General features: G+C 39.2%; 1 protein-coding gene and 1 non-coding gene across 2 annotated transcripts; both read right to left on the reverse strand.

The window, feature by feature from the left end:
* Positions 1 to 26234, reverse strand: KPNA4 (karyopherin subunit alpha 4). Its single transcript, XM_068407152.1, has 17 exons — positions 25903 to 26234; positions 16955 to 16999; positions 15991 to 16080; positions 15873 to 15902; positions 15738 to 15790; positions 14720 to 14815; positions 14514 to 14599; positions 11185 to 11271; positions 10469 to 10638; positions 10334 to 10378; positions 8860 to 8991; positions 8504 to 8632; positions 6767 to 6871; positions 5082 to 5153; positions 4249 to 4411; positions 3028 to 3122; positions 1 to 1915 (listed from the first exon to the last, which is right to left on the reverse strand). The coding sequence occupies exons 1-17, from the start codon at positions 25969 to 25971 to the stop codon at positions 1817 to 1819; spliced, it is 1566 nt and encodes a 521-aa protein (XP_068263253.1). The 5' UTR covers positions 25972 to 26234; the 3' UTR covers positions 1 to 1816.
* On the reverse strand, positions 7849 to 8177 carry LOC137666907 (small Cajal body-specific RNA 7). Its single transcript, XR_011048723.1, has one exon. It is a non-coding gene; the product is annotated as a small Cajal body-specific RNA 7 (non-coding RNA).

Consider the following 26234-nt stretch of genomic DNA (forward strand, 5'->3'; position numbering starts at 1 on the left):
TTGCAAGTTTAATGTTTATTTCCCCAAGACAGCCTAGCCTGCACTCTACTCGGATAAATTTCACAAGCTAGTTTCCGCTGCTTCTAGTTTTAAACTTTAACCATGTTTCTGATGACAAGGAATGCTGCAAAAATACTCTAGTCCAACAAAGAGTTATGATCACAAAATAATCTTTATCCATTCTACAGTGTTTCAGAATTACCAGTCGATTTTTAAAACACAAGGTAGATATAGATGCTAATGGTGGCTAATCTGGTATGTTTTATTATAGCAAACTGTTGTTCATGCAACACTTGTGCTCAAAGGGGAAGGCACAGCATTTCCTACAATGAGCCACCTTATAAAGAGTTCATTTTGTACAAATTTGTAACGTCACCTTTAATTTAGTGTGCAGAACCTCAAAACTGAGGCATTACTCCAATTATAAAAACACTTGCATCCTTTTTGTGCAAGTTTTAAAAATACAAAGTTTTCTCTCTAAAGTGGCTCAAAATAGATTGTTCATGGCTGCCTACATCTAAGATAAAAAGAGTCTAAAACAATCGGATTAGGCATATTAAAGGTGTTCAAACCATGACTTGATTTGTACATCTATTCACACCTCTTTTTCGGTCTTTATTCGGCAGTACATATGCACCAAATTTCATTTTTAGAAGTTTCCATATCATTTTCATAGAAAACAAAGTTTGAAAACAAGTAACATTGAAACACAGCACGGTATTCTACCACAACGGAAACATTTGGTTACAGGACTCAACAAAATCTAAAAATGAACTATGCTGTAGATTACCACATGCAAAGGTCTTCATGTTATCTTTGAAAATGAAAAGGATGAGAATTTATTACCACATTTTACTGCTTTCTACTATTATGGCAACTTGTGTACTGCAACACAGTCTAGTTGAAGGGAAATGTATGATTTTTTTCATGCAAAAATCTACAAATTAGTTTTGATGATATGGAAAGCTTTTCATAACATCAAACATTCATCTGGTGCAAATGCACAGGGAAGCCTTCCTGAAATTCTGACTTTACAAACAACTAATAAGCCATACAGGAAAGAAATTAAAAGTAACTAAAAGAAAAATAAGAGGGGAAAAAAAACAAAAACAAAAAAGAAACACAGGCTGCAGGAGTAAACCAGAGTCTGCTGCTAAACCGGTCTTTGTTTTTGTGTCCAGTGTAAGTTAACACTTATGAACTCATTTTGATGATTTACTAGGTTTATTATCAGCCCCCTGAAGGCGAATCAAGCTTGCATGCGTTCACATACAGCATCACAACCATACTCTCGTACACACGCCACTCCAGGACTAGGAGCCTGCTTCGGGACCGAAGAGCCCTGGATTTGGAACATGAGCCTGGCTCCACAGCATCGAGTCCAGACATTCATTCAGTGTTGTCCATTCACACGGTGCTTCATAGCAAGGCCTGGGCTCATTCTCCTTGGACTTATATGGGCATCCTATTCTCTTATGCTTACAAGGCTTGATGATGATAGTACTGCATTTCCCCCCCAATTGCTCTAGTAAGTCATTGTTCCTTCTCAGGCACTGAAGATCTTTGACCTGTAGCCCTTTTTCTTTGAACAATCTAAATAAGCATTCAGTGTGAAGTTTTTCATTACATTTTGCCACTCATTCTCACTCGCACCCACTCGCCATCTTGACTTCATTTGGGCTTTTCTGTGATTCCAAATGAAATCTTCACGTTTTCTTTCCCGATTTAATGCAGCAGCGGATCCCATGAGCCAAGATTGATGGATCAAACCTTTTTTTTATTCAGTGCTGCATTGTACCTAACTTCCAATATCCCTCTAAAACTGGAACCCTTCTGCTGGTACATTGGCTGATGAATTGAAACCAAATGTTCCGCCTTGGATTGCTTCTGGAACAAGGCTAGGGTCTTCATCAATCTGTAACAGAACGAGAACATCATGAGTAGGAATAGAAAGACAAAAGCCTCACTAAAAAGGAGCCAGACAATCCTAAAGAGCATTTCTCTCTTCACCTAATCCACTTCCTTGCATCAAGTCTTGCCATTCTTCTCCCCCAATTTAGTAAGAGCACTATAATGATGAAGTAATTCAGGCCAAAATGTTTCAGCTTGTGTTTAGTAGGTAGGCTACATGGCACCAAATAGTCTCTCTTGGTAATGCAGTTTTCATTCCTGCAAAGCATTCTGTCAGTCATGCATCATCCTTATGGCCAGCTCACAAACTGTCACAGTCCTTAATAGAAGGCCAATACCATTAACTGAAGTAAGGATTAAGCCAAAAAGGCAGCTTCAATTTAAATAGGTAGTATACAGGTTACCAAACTGACACTGGATTAAATTCCAAGTCCTGCTGTATATGCAAAATTTGAGTTGCTAAACACAACTTGCATCTTATTGTTCATATAAAAGGGAAGCTCTAGCACAAAATAAACTTCAACACGGACAGTAGGGCATGAATGCAACTGAGCTCTACCATTTTTGCAGTAATCTGCTCCCAAAAGTTCTTCAGCCAAGTAGAAAAACCCCTCACTTCATGACCACAGACTAACATGATTGCATTTCCTTTAAATCATAAAAGTTAATTGCATATGAAGTGCATACAAATCTAAAACCTTCTTTATGTTACATGTTTAAAATGAAAACAACATTCATGATCAGCACATCCTACCTCTGAAATTACTAAAATATTCAAAACAGTTTGCTTCTTAAGAAGCAGAATCTCAGATTCAGTGCTCAAGTCAGCAGGGAACTTATCAAATGTGAAATGTCAAGCTTAGAAGCTGGCAGTTAAAAGAAGCCTAATATTTTAATCCCTAGAGATTAGGCTTAAGTTAGGCATCGGATCTTTAGATACTTCATCATGACGAATGGTAAGATGTGCATCAGGTTCAAATAAGGGCTCATTCTTCACTGAAAAACCAAACAAATGTCACAGAGCAGGTTTTAGAGTTGTTGCCTTTGTCTTGAACCAGATTTATAAATATAAACCAACAATTACAAAAGCAGATTGCAGAGCTATTACACACTTACATCATCTGAAGAGAAGAACTGGTCAATGATCTCATAAGCCAGTTTGTAGATGTCTTCATTTTCATGATTTTGTAGCTGTTCAATTTTCTCCAGACCTACAATAAATACACAAGAAATGTAACAGAGTTAAAATACTAAATTCAGGCAAAACCACCTCCCTTTCCTTAAGGCCTCATCACACAAATAATTAAAAACAAATCTAGGAACACGGTGACTAAGATGCTGTTAAACTCATTTGACAGGCTTAAAGCATAAATGCTTCTTAAGAGATTTGAGGAAATATATTAGAGATTGAGGAATAAATACCATGACCAAAAAAAAAAAAAGTATAAAAGGTCAATTCTAGCAATGATAGTAGTTCCCTTCCCTTCTCTTCTCCCTGTAAGTGGTTAAGCTAATCTCTGGAAATATGGCAAGGGCCAAGCACTAGGATATACTCCCTTTTCACAAAAACATCTTTTCAGCACCTGGTCCAGCAGCCCCAAGCTGTGGCATTCCAAATCCACACACTGTTGGTGGCACACGTGCTATCAGTTACTGACCTGCAGCTTGATTATATAGCAGGTAGCTCCAGTACAGTATCAGTTATTGGCAGACACGAGGAGAGCATACATATAAGTATTTTTGAAGTTCTGACAAGCAGAGCTTTAGGCATCAACATCTCTTTTCTCTCCCCACCCCTGCCATCACCAATCTATTAAGCTCTCCTCCCTTCCTCAAGATTTTGTATTTTAAAAGACTCTTCATGTTAATGAAATCCCACACAGTTTTTTACCTGTGCCCTAATTTAACGTCACTGTTTTTTCATCCTTGAAGAGTTTCAGTCAACTTAAATAGCAGTTAATATAGACAGTCTGAAAGCCATCAGGAAATCAAAGCGATCACATTTCTACAGCCGTTGTATGTAGAATTTTCCCCCCTCCAAACACTCCTGTGCATGACTGAGGTAAGCACATCATCCCTACATTAACAGAAACTAACCTGACAAGTACACCAGACTGTTAGAAAATTGGCACCTAACAAACTTAATTGCCATTATCCAGCTCCTCCACATTTTACTTGATCATGAACTTAACCACCTGACAGGCATGAAAAGGTCACTTTTAAAAAAGGTTTAAAACATCTGTGCCAACACACAATAAAGCCAACTGCATATACACGTGGTAGGAAGCCAAACCATCAATTTCTGAAAAAACAGTACCAAAATACTAAGCTTCATACCTCCACACTCTTCTATAAGATTGGCTATGGTTTCTGCTTCATCTTCAGCCATTTTTAATATATTACTTAGTCCATCCAGAACCACTTGTACAACTTGCGCATCTTTTACTGTCAGCAAATTGCAAAAGGGAGGAATTACATTTTGTTGAATTAAGTATGCCACCTGAGGGGAAAAAAGCAAATAGTTAAATCAGGAGCGTGACAGAAGCAAACAATGCACCACAAGAACACATTTAATGAAGTCAAAGTACTCCAAGTCACCCAACAAGGTAGGAGTATTCTGTGGAAGTCACTTTCAGAAATTCTTGGTTTAGAGCAGAAGGTGGTAACACTTATGAATTATATTACAAATACATTTCATGTCTAGAACACACAAATAGCAGATACTGTGAATTTTTCAGTATTAGACAAGGAGTTTCAACCTTGTCTTTGAAGAATGACCCCACCACTCCAAACCTGCCACAAATGTAATATTCTGGGCTTACAAGAAACTAGTGTATTTCTACTCAAAGGCTACTATCATTATAATTATCACTTATCTACAGGGGGAAAAAAAGTAGAAAGATAGAGATGTCAAGTGACCAAGAATCTCATCAGAGCCTGAATGCAGTCAGACATAGCTACTAGTCCATCCTAGTCATCCTAGTTAATCTCAGGTCATTCCAGAAACAACCACCGAAGTTCACTCTTAAATCCCTTGTGGAAAAGGGAAGAGAAACAGAGAAGAAATCCAGACATTCATAATCCCTGCACAGAAGTAGTCTAAACCCATCAGCTGATGTGCCCTCTCAAATGCACCAGAGAAAGATAATGGACCTCAAGGTTTGACTCACTTGGTCTTTTCTTCCACTGATCGTTAAGTTGCTTATTGCCCAAGCAGCTTCTTTCTGAGTACCAAAGTCACCCTAAAAATACAACGGTAAATAGAAATAATTATTCCAGTTTTTACGTCACATAGTATTCTAGCAAAAGTTGTATGTGTTTATCAGTTTTCAGTAAGTAGGGACAGTAACTAACAAATCCTGTAGATGTTTGGGTCTACTCAGAGTGTTCCCTGCAACCATGTTTTTAAATCGATCTTCCAGAGGAAGGGAAATTTGTTTGCAAAGTAAATAAAAACTGTAGTACTCCACTGGGTCGCATTCCTTATCAACAGCTGTCATGCATTACTGGGAGAGATAAGCAGTAAGTGTCAGTTTTGATAAACCACTGTACATACTGAACTGTGTCTGCCTCTGAAGTTAGTCAACTCAAGTCTGCTTACTAAATTTAAAGAGAAAGATATCCAACTGTTTTCTCAGTGATCAACAAACTGGCAGTTAACAGAACTATTTGTGAACAGATATATGTTACTTAGGGGAAAAGACAAGTATTTCTTTAGCCTCAACCCCAGCCTCTACACTGAAGCAAGATATTGCATCTTTGTCATGGCTGAACACATCGTAAGGTTGGTATTTCTGGCTTCCTCCCACATTTCAGGGAAGAAAAATCAAGTAATGAATAAAGCAAAAAGTAGGAAATGTTTGCAAGATAAAAATGTTGTACTGTTGCCATTTAAACACATGCTTTTAGCTACCCGTCTTTCTCAGAAGGCAGATCCTTGGGAGCACAACGTGGTTTGGAAACCGATGTTTTAAAAGACACTAGTGCCCAACAACTGAAAAGGAATACAGGAATTTGAAGTCCCAAATGATGACCCATTAGCATTCAACCTCTAGTAGTCAACAAACAATGAGAGACTTTGTGAAAAAGCATGAGAAAAGCATTCAGAAGTGTCTGCGAGCAACTACTTGACTTTAATAAAAAAAGCTAACAAAAGCATTCATCTCAACAAGCTTCATCTGTTACTGAAAGTAGTATACATCCATACAGTGTTGCTCTTCTATGGGCAAAACTCTGAGCACATAAAAGCTACAATTATTTTCTATGGCCACCTATTTTTTGTTGATGCAGTTTTACTTGTTTAAAAAAAAAAAGAAACAGATGGGACAACCCCAGTCCCTAATCTAGTGTCACAGTTCATTACTTGGAATACTGTCAGACTAGATGAACGCAGTAACACCAACAGGTTAATAAATGCCACTGTTGAGCACTTCCTTATGTTTCCAGATAGCGTGGGGGAAAAAGGATGAAGTCCTGAAGCTTTAGCAAAAAGCTGGGAACCAACTCAACGCTGTTCCCATCCAGACCTCTTCACACCACCTATGAGAGTAAAGAGTTCTACCCCCATTGTTTGTAAAGTGAGAAAAATCATCTAAATGAGATTTAGAAGGACCTGAGAAGGAGCTTCCCCTGATCTGCTTCCTTTCCCCAATACACTTCACAATCATCATCTCAGCACTTCACAAAAGAATATCAACAGTACTGTATTGGATCTTGCAACATGTGAAAAATGCTCAAGGGTATAGTTTAGCCCTGCCCCCACGTTTCCAGTATGATGTAAAACATAAAGCAAGGAATTCAATGACACTTTCTCCAATTAAGGAAACAAACTGTTAAATCCTTCTCGTTATCTAACCTTATCTAGAAGATGTATTATCATTGGAACAAGGTTTGCATCTATTACTGCCTGAACTTGCTGCTGATTTCCTGCAGTGATGTTAGACAGGAACCACACTGCTTCCTGCAAAATAAAAGGATGGGAGAAATTATCAATCCAGATAGATTTTATACATGTACATTTTTAGATCTGCAATTCATATACTAGTCAATCTTAAAATACAATCAAGTATTGTATCAGTTTGATTGCACATAGCTGAATCCCTAGGAAGCAGACTAGACATACAGGTAGCAAAGCAGGCAGTCTGCCTTAGGAGATTCCGTGAGACTCTTCAGTCTTTCATTGTTACCAAGTTACAAGCAAACACTCCAAATCCATAGATTAAAAGGAAAAATTATTTGGAGACAAAAAAAGTCACAAGACTACAAATGAGCACTCAATTGATTCCATTACTGAGAATAAATGCTAGAACACTTTTCAGCTGACAGTCAGATGAGCTCCAAAATGCATCATGTCTTCCAGACATGACAGTGGTAGAAGGCAGAATGTTCTTTACCTGCTTCATAACTTCATAATGTTTCTCCTCTTAGTGTCAATCATCAAGAAAATGCAACACCTATTACTTAAATGCTTGCTTTTCAAGAATACTGTAAATTTATATGACCCTCTATGATCATTCTGTCCCTAAGCCCAGGACTCTCTCCTTCCAGCAATAACAGCAGATGTCTAGAAAAGTGTGTAAGAAGACTTCTTTTCCCCAATAGGCCTTCCCAGTCCTGAACAGTTGAAATTTTGAACTAAATCAGACTGTACCTGGATTTTTATGTTAAACAAGGGTCAAGAATCCCCCACCACCCTTTAAGTGGGAATCTATACTTCAGTCAAGAAATAACACACAGAGTTTCACATAAAATTTTAAGTATATTCAGAATATCAACTGTTTTTAATCTTACAGTTGAGAAATTTCTCCCTTCCTAGAAATCCTCCATCACTCCTCAATTCCCTTCTCCTCTCAACTTATCTGGCATGCCAACTTTTTAGATGAATATTTCTCTCAATGTGAGATTTGGAATTTCTCACATTTCATTCAACTGAGTCTCTCAGATCAGATCACAGGATCACTTTCATTAATGAACCTGTTAGAGATTTAGGATGCCTTGGCTTGTCCTGGTGGGCTTGTTTTGGGCTTTAATCATCGGCAACGTTGTAAAGTGGAACCCCAGAACTTAACAACATGCCTCAGATGCACTCCGGAATCAGCACCACACCATCAGTGCCCCCATTCAAAGCCCTTTCTACACATGCATGCACACACACATTCCCCACACCGCCGCCCCACCCTCGCCCCAGTCTGACTTGGTTTAAATCCCATTTGTCTCACACACTCCATTCAAAGAGACATCCAATTATCTCTATTTCATCACTTCCAAGAGAGTCAGTTTAATTAAAGTGACATTTCACATATCAAGAACTCTAAGTCAACATCCAGAATTATACAATAAAGCTTTAATTTCATGAAAATTCAATTAGAAGAATCAGGAAACAACATTCTTGTCAAGTACAAGTTTGCATCTCCTTAGAGATTTTGCTATGGACGTTAACTTCAAGAAAAATTTCAGCACCCTGCCTGCCCTTGCCAGAAGCTGGTATACAGTCAATTACTCAAACCTCTACCTCATTATGTTATGTGGAATCCAAACCAGCTAAGACAAATATAAAATTTATCAGTCAGGGGCAATCTCTGCAGTCACTTACCTTATTAATTTTTTCTTTGGGATGTGTCAGAAGTGCTGGAAAATGCGAAAGAGCTTCACAATTCAGAACTACCTGTGTCTGTTCATCGGTACCAGTGACGATGTTTCCCACAGCTCTCAGTGCAGCAGTCTGAAACAAAACACTTATCTTTAAAGAGTTCTTTTAATCAAAGGGTTTTCTAGTTGAGCACATACTTTCAAACAGTAACAGTTAAAAGAGCAAAAGGTTTTATGCAAATGCTATACCATATAGGAAAAAGTATTCTTTAAACTTCAACATAAACTATAAAAAGAAACCAGCTACTTTCTCTGGTATTACATTTTGAGCAACACTTCCTTAAAGTTATCCACACTTACTTGCACTTTAACTTCTTGATGACTGAGAAGAGGAACCAAATGAGGGACTATTCCGGAGTCTATCACCATCTGGATCTGTTCATTGCCAGCATCCGTTAGATATGAGAGTGCCCAGACTGTATCTACCAATATCTAACAGTAAAAACACTTGTATTAGTACAGAAGTACCATAAGTCTTATAAAATATAAACTAAAATACAAAACAATTCTCATTGTGAAGCCAGAACTGATGCAATACAGCAAAAACCCGCTTTGTTTTACAAACTTCATACATTCCACTCCACAGAAGTCTAAAACACCACTGCTGTTCAACCTGTTCTAGCTCCAAAGAATACATAGAGATTAAAAAAAAAAAACCCAGGTAAACTGCCAACTACAGCTTAAATTCTGAAGGATACAATAAAAGCAATTCAGTTCTATCTGCTCTTTTCATGAGTGGACAATGTGAGATATAAAAGATTCACCCCTAGAAGGAAGACAAAGCCCTAACAAATATTAAACTACGGGCATTCAGCACTCTCAAACCAATGAACTGTCTGTCACATGGCATCAAGTTATTTTTTTCCTTGACATTCCCCCACAACATTTAAGAAAAGCTTTGAATTTTTTTAGCATCTGGTGCAGCAGCACTTAAGACCGAATCTCCTCTGTGTGCATAGAGGTGTATTCACACACAGAAAAGCCAATTTAAATACCAGTAAATCTGAATGTTTCAAGTGACAGCTTACCAAAAAATTGAGTGAGCATTGCCTCAGCTGACAACTCTTGACTGATTCACAAATACTTGAATTTCAAGAAATTCAAACAAGCTTAATTTCACCTACTTATATACAATAAATTAAATGGTAACAGCTACTATGAAAACTGTAGTTAATATATTTAAACATTTTGGTAAAGCGCCGTTGCCATTAACTTAAGACAACTGAGCTACAACTTCACTAGGAAGCAAAGAATGAATCTTAAACAATTCTGACTTAGATTTAGACAAAAAGCTGACCTATTTCATAATTTCAGTAAAGTGTCACTCATTTACACCACTATTAAAATTATGTAATGTTGAACAACTCAGAAGTTACATTTAAAGCTAACATTTTACATATGCAGACACTAATTTTTCTTTCATTTACACCGATTTTCATTACAACCTCAAACTTAAGTGTTAGTCAAAAAAATCCTGTATTTATCTGGAAATGAATGTTCACAGAAATACAACTGAAACTGTATTTTATTTTTAAGTGTAGGGAAAGTACATGCAAATAAGCACTTGCAAAGATACAGAGAAATAACAGGCAAAAATTGTAACCAATACTTAAAAATAAGCAGTTAAAGATATCAAAATAAGTTTGCCATAATGAAAGAGAACATCACAGGTTTTTTTTTTTCAAAAAGAAAAAAAGTTAATTATAACAAGCTTTATACTTCAGCTAAAAAAACATACCAGAACACAAAACTGGCTCTAAGTGGTGCTACTTACATTTACATCTGTGTGGTGAATTAAAACACAGAGCGCTGGAAGGATCTAAGGAGGGAAAGAAGCATCTGACGGTTATTTTTAAGGCAGACAGATACTCAGCTTCAGTTTAGTTAAACTGAACAGTAATTCAGTCACCTCCTGAATGGTTTCCATCGGTGGAGGAGGATCTTTGTGACGGCACAAGTTGACCATGACCCAAGTAACATTTCTTAAAAAAGTTATGGGAATAGATGGGCTGATGAAGGACAGCAGTGGTTTCACTACTCCAAGACTAATAACGTAATCTCTACACTGGGGTCCATCACCTGTTTAAGATATCAAAGAATTATGAAGACAAAGATCATTCCACGTCATTCACAAAAAGTCTAACTTCTGCATACTTAACACTTCAGTTATTTGAAATGCACACGAAGTTCAAGAATACAGGCCTGAGAAAGATGCATATAGAGAGATACATCTCTATAGATACATCTATCATAAAGACACTTATATACAGCTTTAGTGGGACCTGTGGCTGCCTGCCTAAGTGCTTCATTTGGAACCACTCATTAAAAACAGCCAAATTCTTAACAGTAAAGTGTTGCATGATTTATAGCAGATGTACAGGCTAGGGGTGGTGGTGGGCAAGAAAAATGAGTGGTAGACAATGCCAAACCACTGAGAACAGCTGATAGCCCAATGTATTCCTGAAGATCCCTTCACAAAGTTCATAATCAATACTAAAACATCTTAACAGCTACCTTTTGTCTCACAGTTGAGCATCTCCAAGTTCTAACACAAAATCCTACCTACTTTATTCCTTCAATATCAAAAGGAACTTAGAAGTTTTTAATGGCAGGAGTAACACAAACCTATGATGTTTCCCAAAGCCCACACAGCTTGCTCACAAACATTTTGATGAGGTGAATGCAGCAGTCTCAGGAAAAGTGGCACAGCATCTGAAAGACACAAACAAACCCCCGTGCAATTATTAATAAATACATCTCAAAAGACAAAACAGTTCACATAATTAGCTCTTAAATAACATTTCAGTACCGCATGAGAAATTTTTCTCCTGGTTAAGTATTAGTCAAAACTTTGCTAACTTCCCAGATGATACTGAAATAAAAGAGTGTAACAATTCGTCCTTTATTGCACTTTCTTATAGAGCCCACACTTCAGAATATTATAAAAGCAACTCTTAAAATAACCTGACAATTTGTTTGCAAGTCTCACAAGTTTACTGAAGCTTGTCAGGACTCCTTAAGCCAACTTAGGAGTCAGTAGGTAGGCAGGCATCTACATTACTGTCTGGTAACGTTGTAAGAGAGCAGGACAGGAGTTTAATTTGCTTCAGTCTTACTGATTTACAGTACCTTATATCCCTCCATTACACACTAGTAGCAAGTATGTGCCAGTTACTGATCCTAGCATGTGCAGAAAGCTAAATACTGAGGGATCTTCTGTATACACGGCCAGTGCAGAGCTCCAGCAACACTTTAGTGCACAACCTCACCTGTGGCTCTACCAAGAGGAAGCCTGGCTGACTGAGTGTGCAGAGCATGCAAGGTAAATTGCACCAAAAGAACCCCTGCTGCGCTACTCAGTGCCAAGCCACTGTGTACTTTTCCCTAATACTTCCAAACTGTGCATCCATTATCTTTTGATAACCATTATGAAGGTACGTGCAGAGCAACAGCAGCTGTTCCTACAAATCTACTCATCTTGGTCTCCTGAAAGCTAATATAGATGCATTCCTCAACGTGAAGTCTCCCTTTTATATCACTAAGTTTTGACTCAATTTGAGACCCATCACCTAACATACCCGAGTAACCCAACTGATCACAGCAGAAGAGATTGTTTCAAATGCTACTGCTGTGTGACCAAACAAGGAACAGAAGCCAACTGACTGAGCAGTAAGAAAGGGATACAAAAGACAACACAAAAACCCCACAACTTTTCTACCCTACATTGGGGTCAGACGGAAGAATGCTCCCAATATTTAGAAATAAAGTTAAACCCATGTTTCAAACACATTCTACATGCACCACCTTTAGATAATTGATCCTTATTGTTTTATCCCCAGCACTAAGATGCTTGCTTACATGATTGTCTAATGACAAAGTTTAGCCTGTAAGAAACACTCATTTACTTTAGATCACACATGCCAAGAGAGGCTGGTATTTTTAGTTATATTCTTTCTCAATGTGAAACATTTTTTGCTAGAGAAATAAAAAATTCTCAACAGATTTCTTAGTTCCTACTGAATAAATGTATTTTACAATGCCTATATGCAAGAAATAAAAACATCCCCAGTAAGTATATTAATAAGTACTTTTGGAAAGATGACAACAGACCGTCTTTTTCATTGAAATAAATCATTACAAGAAATAAACCATACTTTCATATGCTATAGCTATTAAATTGGCTAATACAGTGCACACATGCAGACCTAGCTAAATCAGAGATCATCACTAAAATAAACAATTACTATATTTGGACTCATCTTCAATCCATTGGTAAGCTAGGTTTAAATAAAAAGTGTTCTAGATCAGAGGTGAAGGACAGATTATATATTAGATTTCCAAAAGAAAACTAAGAATGTAACTGGGAAAGAGGAGGAGGATGGGAAAAAGGAAGTTAAGTATTAGCAAAGATACATACTACAATGGTCAAATCCAAGCAATAAAGTTAACAGGCTCTTAACAGAGTTCGTAAAAGAAAAGGGCAACTGATCTTGCAACCAATGCAATCTCAAAATATACATTCAATTTAAAAAGTCCTTTAAGCTGAAGTCACCTGCCTTAAATTCTTTCATATCTGCTGTAGAAAAGTAACCTATTTTTCCAGCTAAAGATTTTCTGAAACACACCCAGCCATTTAACAGAGAAGCTGCTAAGAACTTTCTTATGAATAAATATTTTTTCAAAATATAAAGCCAGTAATATACAGTTTGTGAGAAGCCTGCAACTGCTTAGCACTAACAATGAAAAAGAAACCATCTTCTTTGATCACTGAAGTGAAAGAGTCACTCATGGAATACACGTAACAAACACTGACGTTTCAACACTTAACCACCACCACACATCTTAGAAGCTGTACTTACTACATTGAGTAAAAGTTCCAAATAGTTCTAAAAGTCAATATATGACTGATGGTTGTGGTGAGGGATAACACACACAAAGATCAAGCATAGTTCTGTGTCTTTTCATTGTTGGAAGCACAGCATGTTTAATGGTATCAGCAGCATGCGCTGCAACACAACACCGATTCCAAGCATTAAAACTACTGGTATCTCATGTGATGTAAGTTTTGTGGGGTTTTTTCCTTAAATTTCAGGCAAAAACTTGTTTTACTGTATGTTTGATTCTTCCATGGGTCTCAAGAAGCTCTGCTGTTTTATTCACTCAATTCAAAGAGCCTGCAGACACTTCTACTTAGTTCTGCTTTACCAACAGCACCACTGCTTTGACTTAGGACATGTTTAGAGCACAGAAGAAAGTTTGATTTGCTTGGCAGCTCAGATTCCAAGTCCAACAATAATTCCTTCCCATGCTTCAGATTCCTCAAAATATGAAGGACAGCATTTTTTCTTCAACTTGATTTTGGAAGACAGTTTGGTGTCAGGCATCCTTGGTCCACATCTTTTTCTCCCTCTTCACAATACGATAGGAAATCCCTCCCTCCGTGGGAGTTTTTTAGGGGATTTTTTGTTTGTTTTTGTTTCAAGTTTTGTGTGTTGTTTTGGTTTTTTTGTTGTTGGTTTTTTTTCCTTGTTTTTTTTTTTTGTTTTCCTCTTTAAGTTTGAAAACTGGAAACCAGCAGATATCAACTCTGCTAAAATAGTGTGAGTTTCCAGAAGAGATTATTCACCATTAGGAAACCCAACTGAATTTAAAATCTGAGCAAATGAAGAACAAAAGCAGGTGTGCACTTCAACTGATGCTGCTTGCCAGAGAAGAGGTAGAACATATGGCAGGAGACTTCATGGGCAGGTCCTTCAGCGACATGCCTGTGTGACAACTCAATTTCAACCATCCTGGCTATCGCATGAAAGGATCAACCCTAACGAGTGGATTGGTGAACATGATAGATATGAGAGAAACAGGAGCATGGATGCTCTTTACAGTATCATTCAGATCTTATTTTTGTGGAAGCTATAGCGTGTGCTTTATCAATGATCAAATCGTGTCAGACTTACTAGATTGAACTACAGCCTGTGTTTGTTCAGAGGTTCCAGAGGCAATGTTTGTCAAAGCCCATGCAGCTTCAAACTGTAAAGAAGGACTGCAAAGTAAGAAAAAAAAATATGATTGTAATGATTTCAAATCAGATGCCGCAGGCATATTAGCTAAATACTGAGAATTCTTGCAAGAATTAAACATTTTGAGTTTTAGAAATACTCACTTGTCATCTCTTTCAAGACAGTGCACTAAAATAGGTAATATTCCTGATTTTATTAGATCGTCAATTGGTGGATTGCGATCACTGGAAAGCAGCTTTCTGTGTAAGAAAAGGAGAAAATACAAGACTTAACAGATGAATCAGACAATGAGAAGTCATGACTGGAAAGGATCTCTGGAGGTTTAGTCCAACCTTCTGCTCAAAGAGGATTATTGCTGACCCTAGATCAGGTCAGTAAAAGCTTCCTGGAGTTGAGTTTTGGAAATCTCCAAGCACACAGATCCAACAACCTCCCTGGACAAACTGTTCCAGTGCTGCACTGCCTTCTGGGCTGGGAGGTTTTCCCCAGTGTCTCTCAAAGACCAAGCAGGATTTGTTTTCTCCACTTTAAGTGAAAAAATCCTAATCCCCAGAACTGAAATTACTGAACTATTGAAAAACTGAAGCCATTACATTTGTTGCCCCTTTCAGTTGCCATGTTTTCTCTGACTACTTTTGAAGCTTATTACCAGTCAGCAAAATAAAGATCACCACAGTTATTCAGTTACACCCTCCTGTAGCTTCTTCCTCCTCCACCCAACAAGGGAGATAAAAAAATCTCAGCTGCTTTGACAGGAAAGGCAGAAACTTGTTGCTTCTTTACTAAGGATACAATGTCGGAGAGCAAGGATTCTCAAAGTACTACTGCAAGGAACAGAAGTGTACAAATTTGTTTCAATTTTTAATCCCTTTAGCTTCACCTTTCTGTAGTGCAGGAATTGAGGAGATCGAAGTAAGCTTCTTGGAAGGGACAACTCAGGGTGCTGCACCAAATTTTTACTAGCAGTGGGAAGAGAGACTATATATATTCATCTCTTCATACACCAGCCTAGTCACAAACATGTGAAGGGCTTCACAGAACACAATAATGAGAAATAAACTTTCCACTGCTGCTTCTCGTTAAGCTAGAACACATCTTCTGAATTTAAGAGCATGATAAAAGTAAGAATAAAAATTGTATATTTGATAAGTGTGTTCTTACCTTGCAGCCTGCACAGCACTTAACTGTATACCCTGGTTGTCACTTGAAGCATTCTAAAATAAAAGAGAATTTAGACTTTTCACATATTTGTCCCCATGATACGAAGAAGGTTCAAACAATTAAATTTGGTTTTACCTGTACTATTGCCTCCAAAGAAGTGTTTTGCTAGAAAACAGAGACAAAAGCAGTTAGAAGTTAGGAATGTTTAAGTACATAAAAAGAAGACATGCTTGAGAGTTAAGTTAATTCTTACCACTCTAAAGTCACCATCTATATCAGAATCTTCACAGATATCTTCATTGGGAACATTTCTCCTCTTTAGAAGATGTTCATCTCTCTTGTTCTTAAAGAGAAAAATTATTTAATACCTTTAAAACTTTGTTTTAGTGGGCGTGGGGGGTGTTAAGAAGGGAACAGAAGCTTCTGTTTCAAACGAGCATCATGAACATGCTTTCATTGATACAGTTAAAATTTCCAACACTCAAGAAGTTGGAAAGGGCTGCACAGAGAAGCACATTTTGGAAATCCCTTCTTCCTAAAAAAAAAAAATCTTCCATCCAACTTTATCTCCAGCAGTAACTACTTTTGCTGGAAGTTCCACGTGCACACATCCATCAACACTGACATTACAACCTCCCTGTCATTATTTATAACAAGACAAGGCAATTCCCAGAGGCTGGTTTTCTGTCCATCCCAGAAGTAAAACAATTCAAGTTATGATTACTTTTCTCAAGAGCTTGTTTTCCAACAATTCTAAACAGTGTTATCTTCACACGTACACTCTTCCCCTCTTACTTGTGTGCTGAACTACTGTTTTGGGAAAGAAAATAGCGTTCTGTCTACAGATTAGCACAAAATCTGATTTTCAAAGGAGAAAACACAAGCTTTTTGTACGTTTTTAAAACTAAAAACCTAGCTGGAGAAGCAAGCATTATTCCCTTCAGTAGATTACAATTAAAATTCTATTTTTCTGAACAAAAAATATGGAACTTCTAGTACCAGGTATGGTAACTTTAGAACTTCCTTCTAAACCAAAGTACCTCCACAGAATTAGTAAAAACAACTAGATAGTTTAACAATGGTGTTCTTGGTGGACTACAGAAAGAACACACAACAGTATTTATTTTTTTTAAGCCTTTAACAAAAACTCTTAAATTTTACTGAAATACCAACATAGCCAAATCCCATTTAGCAAGAATAATGCTAGGTCATCTCACCTTTCTCAACTCCACAGCAACTTCATTTCTTTGTCTTCTCATGGTCTGAAAAGAATCAAGATCAAAGTACATTATGTTCTGAATCTAGACCAAGTAATTTAAAAAGTTCTTGCACAACTATTTTTAAACAGTACTTGCATACACAGGGTTTAATTTTCATTATAAAAGTAGAAATCCAACAAGAATGGAGATAACTATTATTTCTGTCTGTATTATTTCATAATAAAACACTCTCCTAGGTCTTCATGATGAAGAAAGGTATAAAGAATCAGGGAATAAACAACAAATGTCTCTTAACAAAGGGCAAGGCTAAAAGGAGTTGTGCATAAAAGAGCACCAAAAGCGTTATAAACACCATGGCAAACTAACAGAAAGCACATCAAGTTTGCCCAACATTTATAACATTTTCTTGATTCAAGGCTTTTTTTCACATACACACAAAGAGCATGGGCCAAAAACCCAGAGACAGCCAAAACTGCCACTTTTATAAAAAGGCATATTGGTAAACTTGAAACTGTAAAGTCAGAGACAAGCACAACTGCTTACCTACCTACACGCCTAATTAAGAACTCGCATCTCTTCCTTCCTTAGCGTAGCCAGGCGACTCCCCAGGCACAGACACTTGGTTGCCCAGGACACCCTACCCCAGGCAGAGACACTTGGTTGCCTGGGACACCCTACAGGAGCCCTCTGGCCAGCCAGAAGCCAGCAAGTAGCACAATCCATTACCAACAGGTAACTGCTACACTGCAAAACAAAGGCTGAAGTTCAGACCATGCAGGTGATCCTTCACCTAACCAAAGTACAACTGCTACAGCAAAAAGAATCTCAATAACGTAATTCTTCAGAATAAATAGATCTGGACACCACCAGGCTCTTTTTTGAATGATGCCTGCCAGGCTTCTCACCCAAGTGCAGCACCGTACGTGTACCCTTCCAGACATAAAAGGGGGGAAAGTTCTACAGGGGCTTTCACTCGCCCAAACCTCCACATGCTACTTGTTTCTCCCAGATCTCTTAAGTTAATTTACAGATTTCACACATTTCTGATATGCACATTTCTATTACTACGTGAAATAGTACTAGCTTTGTGCCTTGTGGAACAGCTTTATAAACGAGTTCAAATTAAGTGACCTAATAAGCAAAGCTGAGTTACAAAAATATTATTTATAAATGGAAACCACATAAAACCCTTGGCACTAAGAGCAAGGTTTTTTTGTCATTTTCTCTACAGCTCCCATTGAGAATATTCAGAAAAAAGGCAGTTGTAAATATACATAAATTGGTTTACTACTGCTTGTGTTACTACAGTGTGAAGTGAAAATAGAAAAAAAAAGAGATCAGTCTACAGTGATTTTATTCTATACTTCGAACTTTACAGTGAATGAGAATAGCAGAGTTAAAAATTGCATTTTTATTGTGACTTAACCATTCACAAGCCCAGAGAAAGCTTGAAATTCCAGAGCATAAGAGATCCCATTAACACGGAATACAAGGAAAAGGAAGGGCTAAGCTTCTGAACAGCAATAAGAAGCAGCTCTGAAGATAAGGATTAAAAGCTTGACTTTAAGGAGCATAATTATCGAAAGGAATGTACATTTCATCAGAATCGAATTTCCAGCTCTGAGCAAGACAGTTTATCTTCTCCGAGGAAGGCGTTACAAGAGAAAGAAAAGGGCAGGAAAGGAGGCGAGTGAAAAAGGAGGGATGGTTCCCCACTGCTTTGGCAGTAGAACTTTTCATCACTTGAGGACCAAACGCAGTTCATCACGAGAAAAACAGGCAGAAGAGGGGAAAAAAAACCCCACAACACACCCACACAATTGTAACTTCCCACTATATAAAAGGCAAAGTACAGAAGCATACCTAATGCAGCTGCAGCACCTGGAACGACTAGATAAGAGCCATAATAAGCCAACAAACTGTCCCACACTAAAAAGCACCAAAGCAAGTTTCCAGGAACTATGTGCATCTTTAAATAAAGTTAATTTAATTGGTCAATCAAAATTAGAATTAATAGCTGAGTCTAATGCAGCGCAGATTCATGGCTTTTTCAGTTTTACACCTATAAAAGTCGTGTCTGCTACATGGGGTCAACAGTTAACACTGAACACTAGTAGTATGCAGATGAATTTTATTCCAGTGCTATGGACTTACTCTCCACAGCTAGGTAAGCTTTTCAAATATTTCTTAGAACTCTTCAAATGATAGCGAGAATCTCAAAGGTGCAATCTCTAAAGAAGAAAAAACATACTTTAATAATAAATCTTAATTAACACTGTTCTAGTCCAATAGGTATTCTGAGTTAATGTAATACCTGTCTTATAAATACATAAATGAAGTTTTAATGTTTTGTAATAGCTCCAACTCAAGTTTCTACATCGACACAAAATTGGAGCCAAGTCCCCTGTCTGCAGCAGGATGCTGACAACTGCAGGTCAGCAGTATGTGACCTGAGCCCAGGCGAGCACAGCCTAGGATTCACCAAAGACATGCACCCCACTGGAATGATGAATGGTAACTCTGCAGAACAGAGCTGAAGGCAAGAAACACTCAATAGTCATTTATCTGTGAAGCTGATACACTACGGGATGCCACCCACCACTCCGGGGCTTCAGAAAGGTGCTGCAGCTTTAGAGCTGACATATCTACTACAGGCTCTTGGTCTTAGCCTGTGTCGTAGCATTCAGTGTAGCTTCTCCACAGCCTACTAACCTGGCATATTCAAGAAGAAAGTAAAATGAGGAAAATATCTGATAAGACAACTGCAGAATTGTACCGAGCCCCTGATGATCTCATGAGACTGCTAATTAACGCCTTCCCAATTCACAACTATTACTGCAACCTAACAAAACAAGCATACCTATAGGAAAGCTGTACTGCAAGAAGGATTCTTCTTCCCAGAGTTCACTAATGACATTACTGGTCACAGAAAAGCTGTTGCTAACCAAAAGCAAGACCCAATGTATGTTTTCAAGGAGTAGAAGACCAAATTGCTGGAACACCAACTAGAAAGGGACATTAAACTGTAAAGGATATAAGAAGCAATATTTACAATTACTACTGATCCCAAAAGGAAATGTACTCCAGGTCAGCTGGCAACATACCTTCAGGACAAGCACACATACATGCATGTGTCAGAGATATGGGGAGAGATGAGTGGGGACCAAAACAAATACTCCAAGAAAAAAGTCTCAGATAGGTCATATAGAAGTTTCTTGCCTTGAAAAATCATATATGCAGTTGATCATGCTCAAAAAAATATCCTGAAACACCATCAACACTCTGCTGGAACAAGAAGAATGTTCTCCCTCCAGACAAAAGCTGACAGGCCCTTGGTTTTAATTCCTGCCTGCTTCTGAAGAGGACCTGCATACCTTGGACTCACAAAAGCCTCCACATGAAAGACAAGCAACCAATGAAGTCACTCTTAAGAACAATTTACAAAAATAGGGCTCCACTAAAATAATTTTCTGTGTAAACAGCAGTTAGTTGACAAACTAGTTATTACTGGTCAATCTGTCACTGCTCTTCCTCCTAGGAAGAGAAAAAGCACAACAAATAAGAACTGAAGCTAGCTCTGTCACAGAGCTTCACAGCATCATCACCCCAGACTAGAAATTAAATAGTTTGGAGAAACTAAAATGACAAACAGACTCAAGATCAACTTCTGTTGTCTTTTGGAAAACAGCTCAATGGGCAGAAACCTACATACAATGGTTTCTTGGCAGATGGCATTGTAAAACTAGATTCTGCCTTCTGTTCTGGAGAAGATTTGACTTATCTGAATCAGTTCTCAGCTTGCACTAACACAACTGTGAGTAGGAAACCAATCTCAACTTAAAAGTTTCTAGAAACAGAATTCAGAACGGTCCTTGGAACGTGTTCCAATTTAAAAACATGCATCACTTCAGTATGAATTCATGTGGCTCTTTCAGTCATTGGATCCTGTTCTTCATTTGCTATATTGAAAATGAAATGATCAAATTTCATTCAGGTAGCTCTGCTTATGCATCTACAAGAGGAAGGTCTGACAGCATGCAAATAAGGGTAGAGCTTTACCTACTCCGAAGGCATGTTGTTTCTGTTGGGGAACTGCAAAGGCAACAGTTACTTTCCAGCAGAGCTGCTGAGCCATCCTCCCTTCCTGGAAAGTTGCTACTCTACACTGGAACTAGTCTGGTCTAGGATTCAAAATACAAACAAAAAAAAAGGGGGGAGTGGAGTGTGTGTGCAGAAACAGACTGCTATTTACCTCCAAAACCTTCTGTGAACTGTATGGCACTTCAAATTTTTTTTTAAATGCTACCTACGATGGCCCTGTGCACAACCTGCTTACTCACTACACGAGCTGCTCAGAAAGCACCCACTCTGCAGACCACAGCAGAAGACTAGTCTATAACCCAGAACCTCCAGTGCAGCGACCACAGCAATGACTAACTTTGTCTCATTCCTCACAGGTGTAAAAGGCACTGAACTACAAAGCAAGGAAAGAACCCCTCAGATACACACACAACTTCATATGTGGATTTGGCAAAAACTCCCCCTCTTCACACTCCGTTTAACCAAGTGATTTAGGCCCTCCTCCATCCATTATTTCCTCCTATACTAATTCTGGCTCGTTTGCAGACTGGAGCAATAAAGTCTACTCTCAAGATCACCAAGAGAAGTGCTATGGGATTTTAAAGCCAACACAATCTCTGTAAGATACCACCAGAAAACACATCTCAGCAACTATTCCCCCTTCAGAATTATAATGAGACTCTCGGTTACAAATAAATAAATAAGCAAAAATCAATATGACATTGCACATGTTGTCATTCTGGTTCTTCCTGGAGAAGTTGTGCACGCCAAGTAAAATGCCTTATACAAACAAATACATCAGTATGATTTTTAAATGACAAAATGGATGAGCTTCACCACAGAACTACAAGTCAGCTTAAAGGAACCTATTTTTAACTAACTCGGTGAGTGAAATTCCTGGTCTCCTCCAGTTCCCCCATATCTGAATCCCAACCAAACTATTTTGTGTGGGATACAGAAAAGGTAGAAAAGCTTCTAACTACCTGTGATAGCCAGTATATCTCATAACTTTACCTTTCCTTCAATCCCCTCAAGCTTCCTTGGTGTTCTCAAATATACTGTTGGTATTACAAGTCCACTGAACACTACTGGCAACTCTGAAAATTTTGACATTTCTGATCTTAAAAGATCTAGATTCAATGGCTGCTCCAAAATTAGTTTTGAAGTACCCTGCATTACAATATTATCACCATTTCACATCATGAGTCTCTCAATTACAGAGCAGAAATACCTATTTGATACTTCTGCACTGGCACTGTTAAAGCAATTCTTAATCTCTCACCAGCAACACAGGCAGGTCAGGGAAGAGAAGGCCAGCAGAAACTCATCAGTTTCTTCCAATATTTCCAGAGATATGGTATGCATTAAATATTTTTTCTCTCATTTCAAAAAACCTAAATGTCAGTCAAATTTGAATTCTGCAGCAGGCAACAATAACCAACAGAAAATGAAATGTTGACTCAGCTGGTAAAACAAAATGAAGCAAAAAAGAAAACCCACCCCAAACCTTCTGTTCAAACCTTCCCAGAAGCAAGACTATGCCCAAGACCTCTAACATGCAGTACTCAACAGCAGTTACTAAAAACCAAACTGTTCATAAAACTATGTCTACTGCAGACACAATGAACAATTTGCACTTAATACAAATATAGTAAAAATCTAGTATTTGATTCCAAGGTCTGTGGTATTAAAATGAAGAATAAATGTTGGAAAGAAAATTAGGTATCATCACAGTCATATCCACAATAAATAGAAAAAACAGCTCATCCTTTCTTATTCAAGAAAAAAGCTTAAGTAAACCCTTTTCCTCACTGAAGACACAAAATTAAAGTTACCTTAACTAGCTTTCCTAGTAGATAAGTATTTGCATGATTTTGTATAAGAGTCCAGTTAAACACTTAAAATAAAATTTTAGGTTTGGATGTTAAAAGAAAAAGCGTGACCACTTCTGCAGCTCTGTAACAATACTCATTATTCCCCCTCCCACAGTTCTGAACTCTCGGAAGACACGAACAGAATGCTGCACACACTAGACTAGAAACCTTAAACACCACATAGAGATACTGCTTTAGGATTAGCTACAAATTATTGCTCTCACGCCACAAACTCTCCCAATACTAAAAAGTTTATTATAGTCAGTATTTCTCTGAGCAGTACTATAAATAAGAAAAAAGGATAAGCAGGTACTTTATATTTCTGGCCACAATGAATCCCTCTATTCCCTGTGTCGCCACCAATCTGTCATCTTAAAACACATGGCAGCAATTGTTTACAACACAACATGTCCATGCACGTATGTTTACCCAATACTTAAGCATATGAAGGAATTTTGCAAACATCTTATGTAAAACTTATGTGTTTTGGTTTGTCTTTTTTTTCCTTTTTCAAGGCCAGAACTTGTATTTTTAGAAGCACATTGATATGGACTGGAAAATGAAAGTCCAACTTTAACTCACTAAGTATCCAAGAAGTTAAACACACGCTTAGCACTTTAGGAGACAAAACGCAGGAAATTCCCTGTCTTTTGCAAGAAATACAATAACCTTCTGTGAAGATGTAAGACCTGGAAGGTAAGTACAATGTGACAGCAACTGCTAGCAACATAAATGTCAATTTTGAGCAACATGGAATCATATGTGTACCATTTTTTAAAAGTTTGTAATTTGCAACATAGTTGTAGCCTCTAGAAATATCTATTAATTTGGGATTCACCAAAATCAAAGTGAGTTATTATTTGTCTGCTGATAGCGAGTGGAGGTAAACTGTCATGGAAAAGAAAAAAAGATTATGGTTTTGTAGAAGAAACCAATGGCTAAATGCAGCAGAGATAAAAGGGGGAGGAGTGAAGGAGGTAGGAGGAGGGAAGGAGATAAAGATCAAATGTTGGCTTCCTATGTGAAGTAAATAGAGATCTTTCTGCTAAAAGCAGCACAGGAACACAGGTGCTCTGAACTAACTGAACACTCACTAGCAACTGCTGCTACCACAGGATACTGGGCTGTAAGGGGACATTACCAACACCTCTCACACGAGTGAAAAATGTGATGTGTAAGCAGTTAATGGGCAAGAATGATAGCCGTAAGCCTGAGCTATTGTATGAAAAACAGCCATCCACGGGAGTTATTTTAGGTACCAAGCATATGCTCCTGGATTTGTTGGATAGATGTCAGTATCTAAAATGTAACATGGCCCAGCAGTGTTTTTTTCACAGTGTAGAAGCGCATCAGAAAATTAAAAAAATACTGAAGATCACCTGCTTCCTGATCCACACACACGTTCTTTTTACTCGCACGTGTTCATCTTGAACCTTCCCTACTTTAGCTGACTTACCTCAACACTCAGTACACAGGCACCAAAGGTGAGAAAACACAGACAAATTCCAACCTGTATTTTCCCATTAATTTCACTTTTTTACTATGACAGCACATGCTCCACTGTGCACCTTCCTAAAGATGCCTTTCATGTACAGTTGTCTGTTCGATGATAATTTATACAAAAACAAATGAACATCTAAGGCAAGTAGTTACCAAGAAAGCTAACAACCCTATTAGCAAACAGAGCAATCACTGCAGTAATTATTCCCACTTGCAAAATTTTGGGCATCGCTAAACTTTGTGTATAATAAACGATTTACCAATATACTTGTGCAAGTTAAAAATTGAGGTGTTACTGACTTCTGAATTACCCAAATGGGAAACTCAGCAGATGTTTTAACGAATGACAGCAACATCAATGCATCTTTTACTTTTGAAAAGAAATACTGTAAAATTGTCTTCATATGAAAGATTAGAATATTATGCTAATCACAGGGACACACATTGAGGCTAGTGAAAAACAGGAATGAGAATGCCAAAGCCCATTTCTTGATGAGAACCCTACAGTGACAATATTACGACACATAGGTTTCCCCAATCAGCACTCCTGGCCAAGTGTTTATGGGCGATGATTGATACCTAATTTTAAATTTGAATGTTTACTATGGAAACCATACATTAATTATCTCTTCTGCTATGCTGAGGAGGCATCTTCAGAGCTCAAATAATGTAGGTAGCAATCCAGCCACCAAAGAGTGTAGAGGCTCTATACTACACACCACAACTGTTTCCACACTCAACTAACCGAGCAGTAAAATAGTAACACTCACTCTGTTAAAAAAAAAAATGTTGTGTTTTTTTTTTAAATAATAATCTTTACTATAAAGCACAGGCAGTAATTAATTCACGTATTCACTTGAGCATCTTTCAGAGGCACACAGCAGGACACCCAGCTGGGCCCTAATCCCTGACTCAGGCTTTTAGGGGCTGCTCAGCGCAAAGAGCGACTATTAAGTGCCAGGAAGAAATTCAGGCAGAGCCACCCGACAGTACGAGCGCCGTCGGGGCGGCACAACGCCGCGGCCAGACCTCGATCCAGCGAGTGCCGGCGCTGACCCACGCCAACCCAGCGCCCTCCACGCGAGGCCGGTGCCGGCCTGCCCCGCGGCGGAGCCGCCCCCGGCCGTCCCTGTCAGCCGGCCCCCCCGCGGCGGAGGCGGCGGCGGCGGGAGCCTCTAGGGCAGCGCTCCGGGGCCGGGCAGGCGGCGGCCGCTGCCCCCCTCAGCCGCGGAGCTGCCGCCTCCGCGCGGCGCCCAACGGCCCGGCCGCGCCCGGCCCCACAGCGCGGCCTCCCCTTCCTTCTCCTTCCTCCCTTCCCTCGCTGGGCGGCGGGGAGCGGCGCTCCCGCCTCTCGGCGGGGCGGGCAGCGCAGGCCGCGGCCCCGCCGCGGGCCCCTCGCCGGCGGATTAGGAAAGACGCCACACGGCGGCGGCGGCCCCCTCCCGCCGCCATGGCCGGCCGGCCCCTCCCGCCGGGCGCCGCGGCGGTTACCTCCAGGTCGCGGCCTTTGTTCTTGAAGTTCTTCAGCCGCTGGTTGTCCAGTTTCTCGTTGTCGGCCATGGCGGGGAGGGGGAAGGTGGGAAGGAGCGCGGCTGCTCCTCCACCTCCTCCCGGGCCCGTGTGCCCCTGCCCGAGCCCGCCGGGGTCCCCCCTTCCCGGTGCCGCTCACGCCTCAACGCCCCTGGGGCTGCGGCCCTGCGTCGCCGAGCGGAGAAGGCGAGGCGAGGAGGCGCCACTGCCGGCCTGCTCGGGGCGGCGCTGCCCGCGGCCCCCGGCGGCCGAACGTGCCGGTAGCGAGGGACGGCGCGAGCGGGGGAGGGGAG

The sequence above is a fragment of the Nyctibius grandis genome, chromosome 8 (assembly GCF_013368605.1).
Source record: "Nyctibius grandis isolate bNycGra1 chromosome 8, bNycGra1.pri, whole genome shotgun sequence".
NCBI classification, from domain to species: Eukaryota; Metazoa; Chordata; class Aves; order Nyctibiiformes; family Nyctibiidae; genus Nyctibius; species Nyctibius grandis.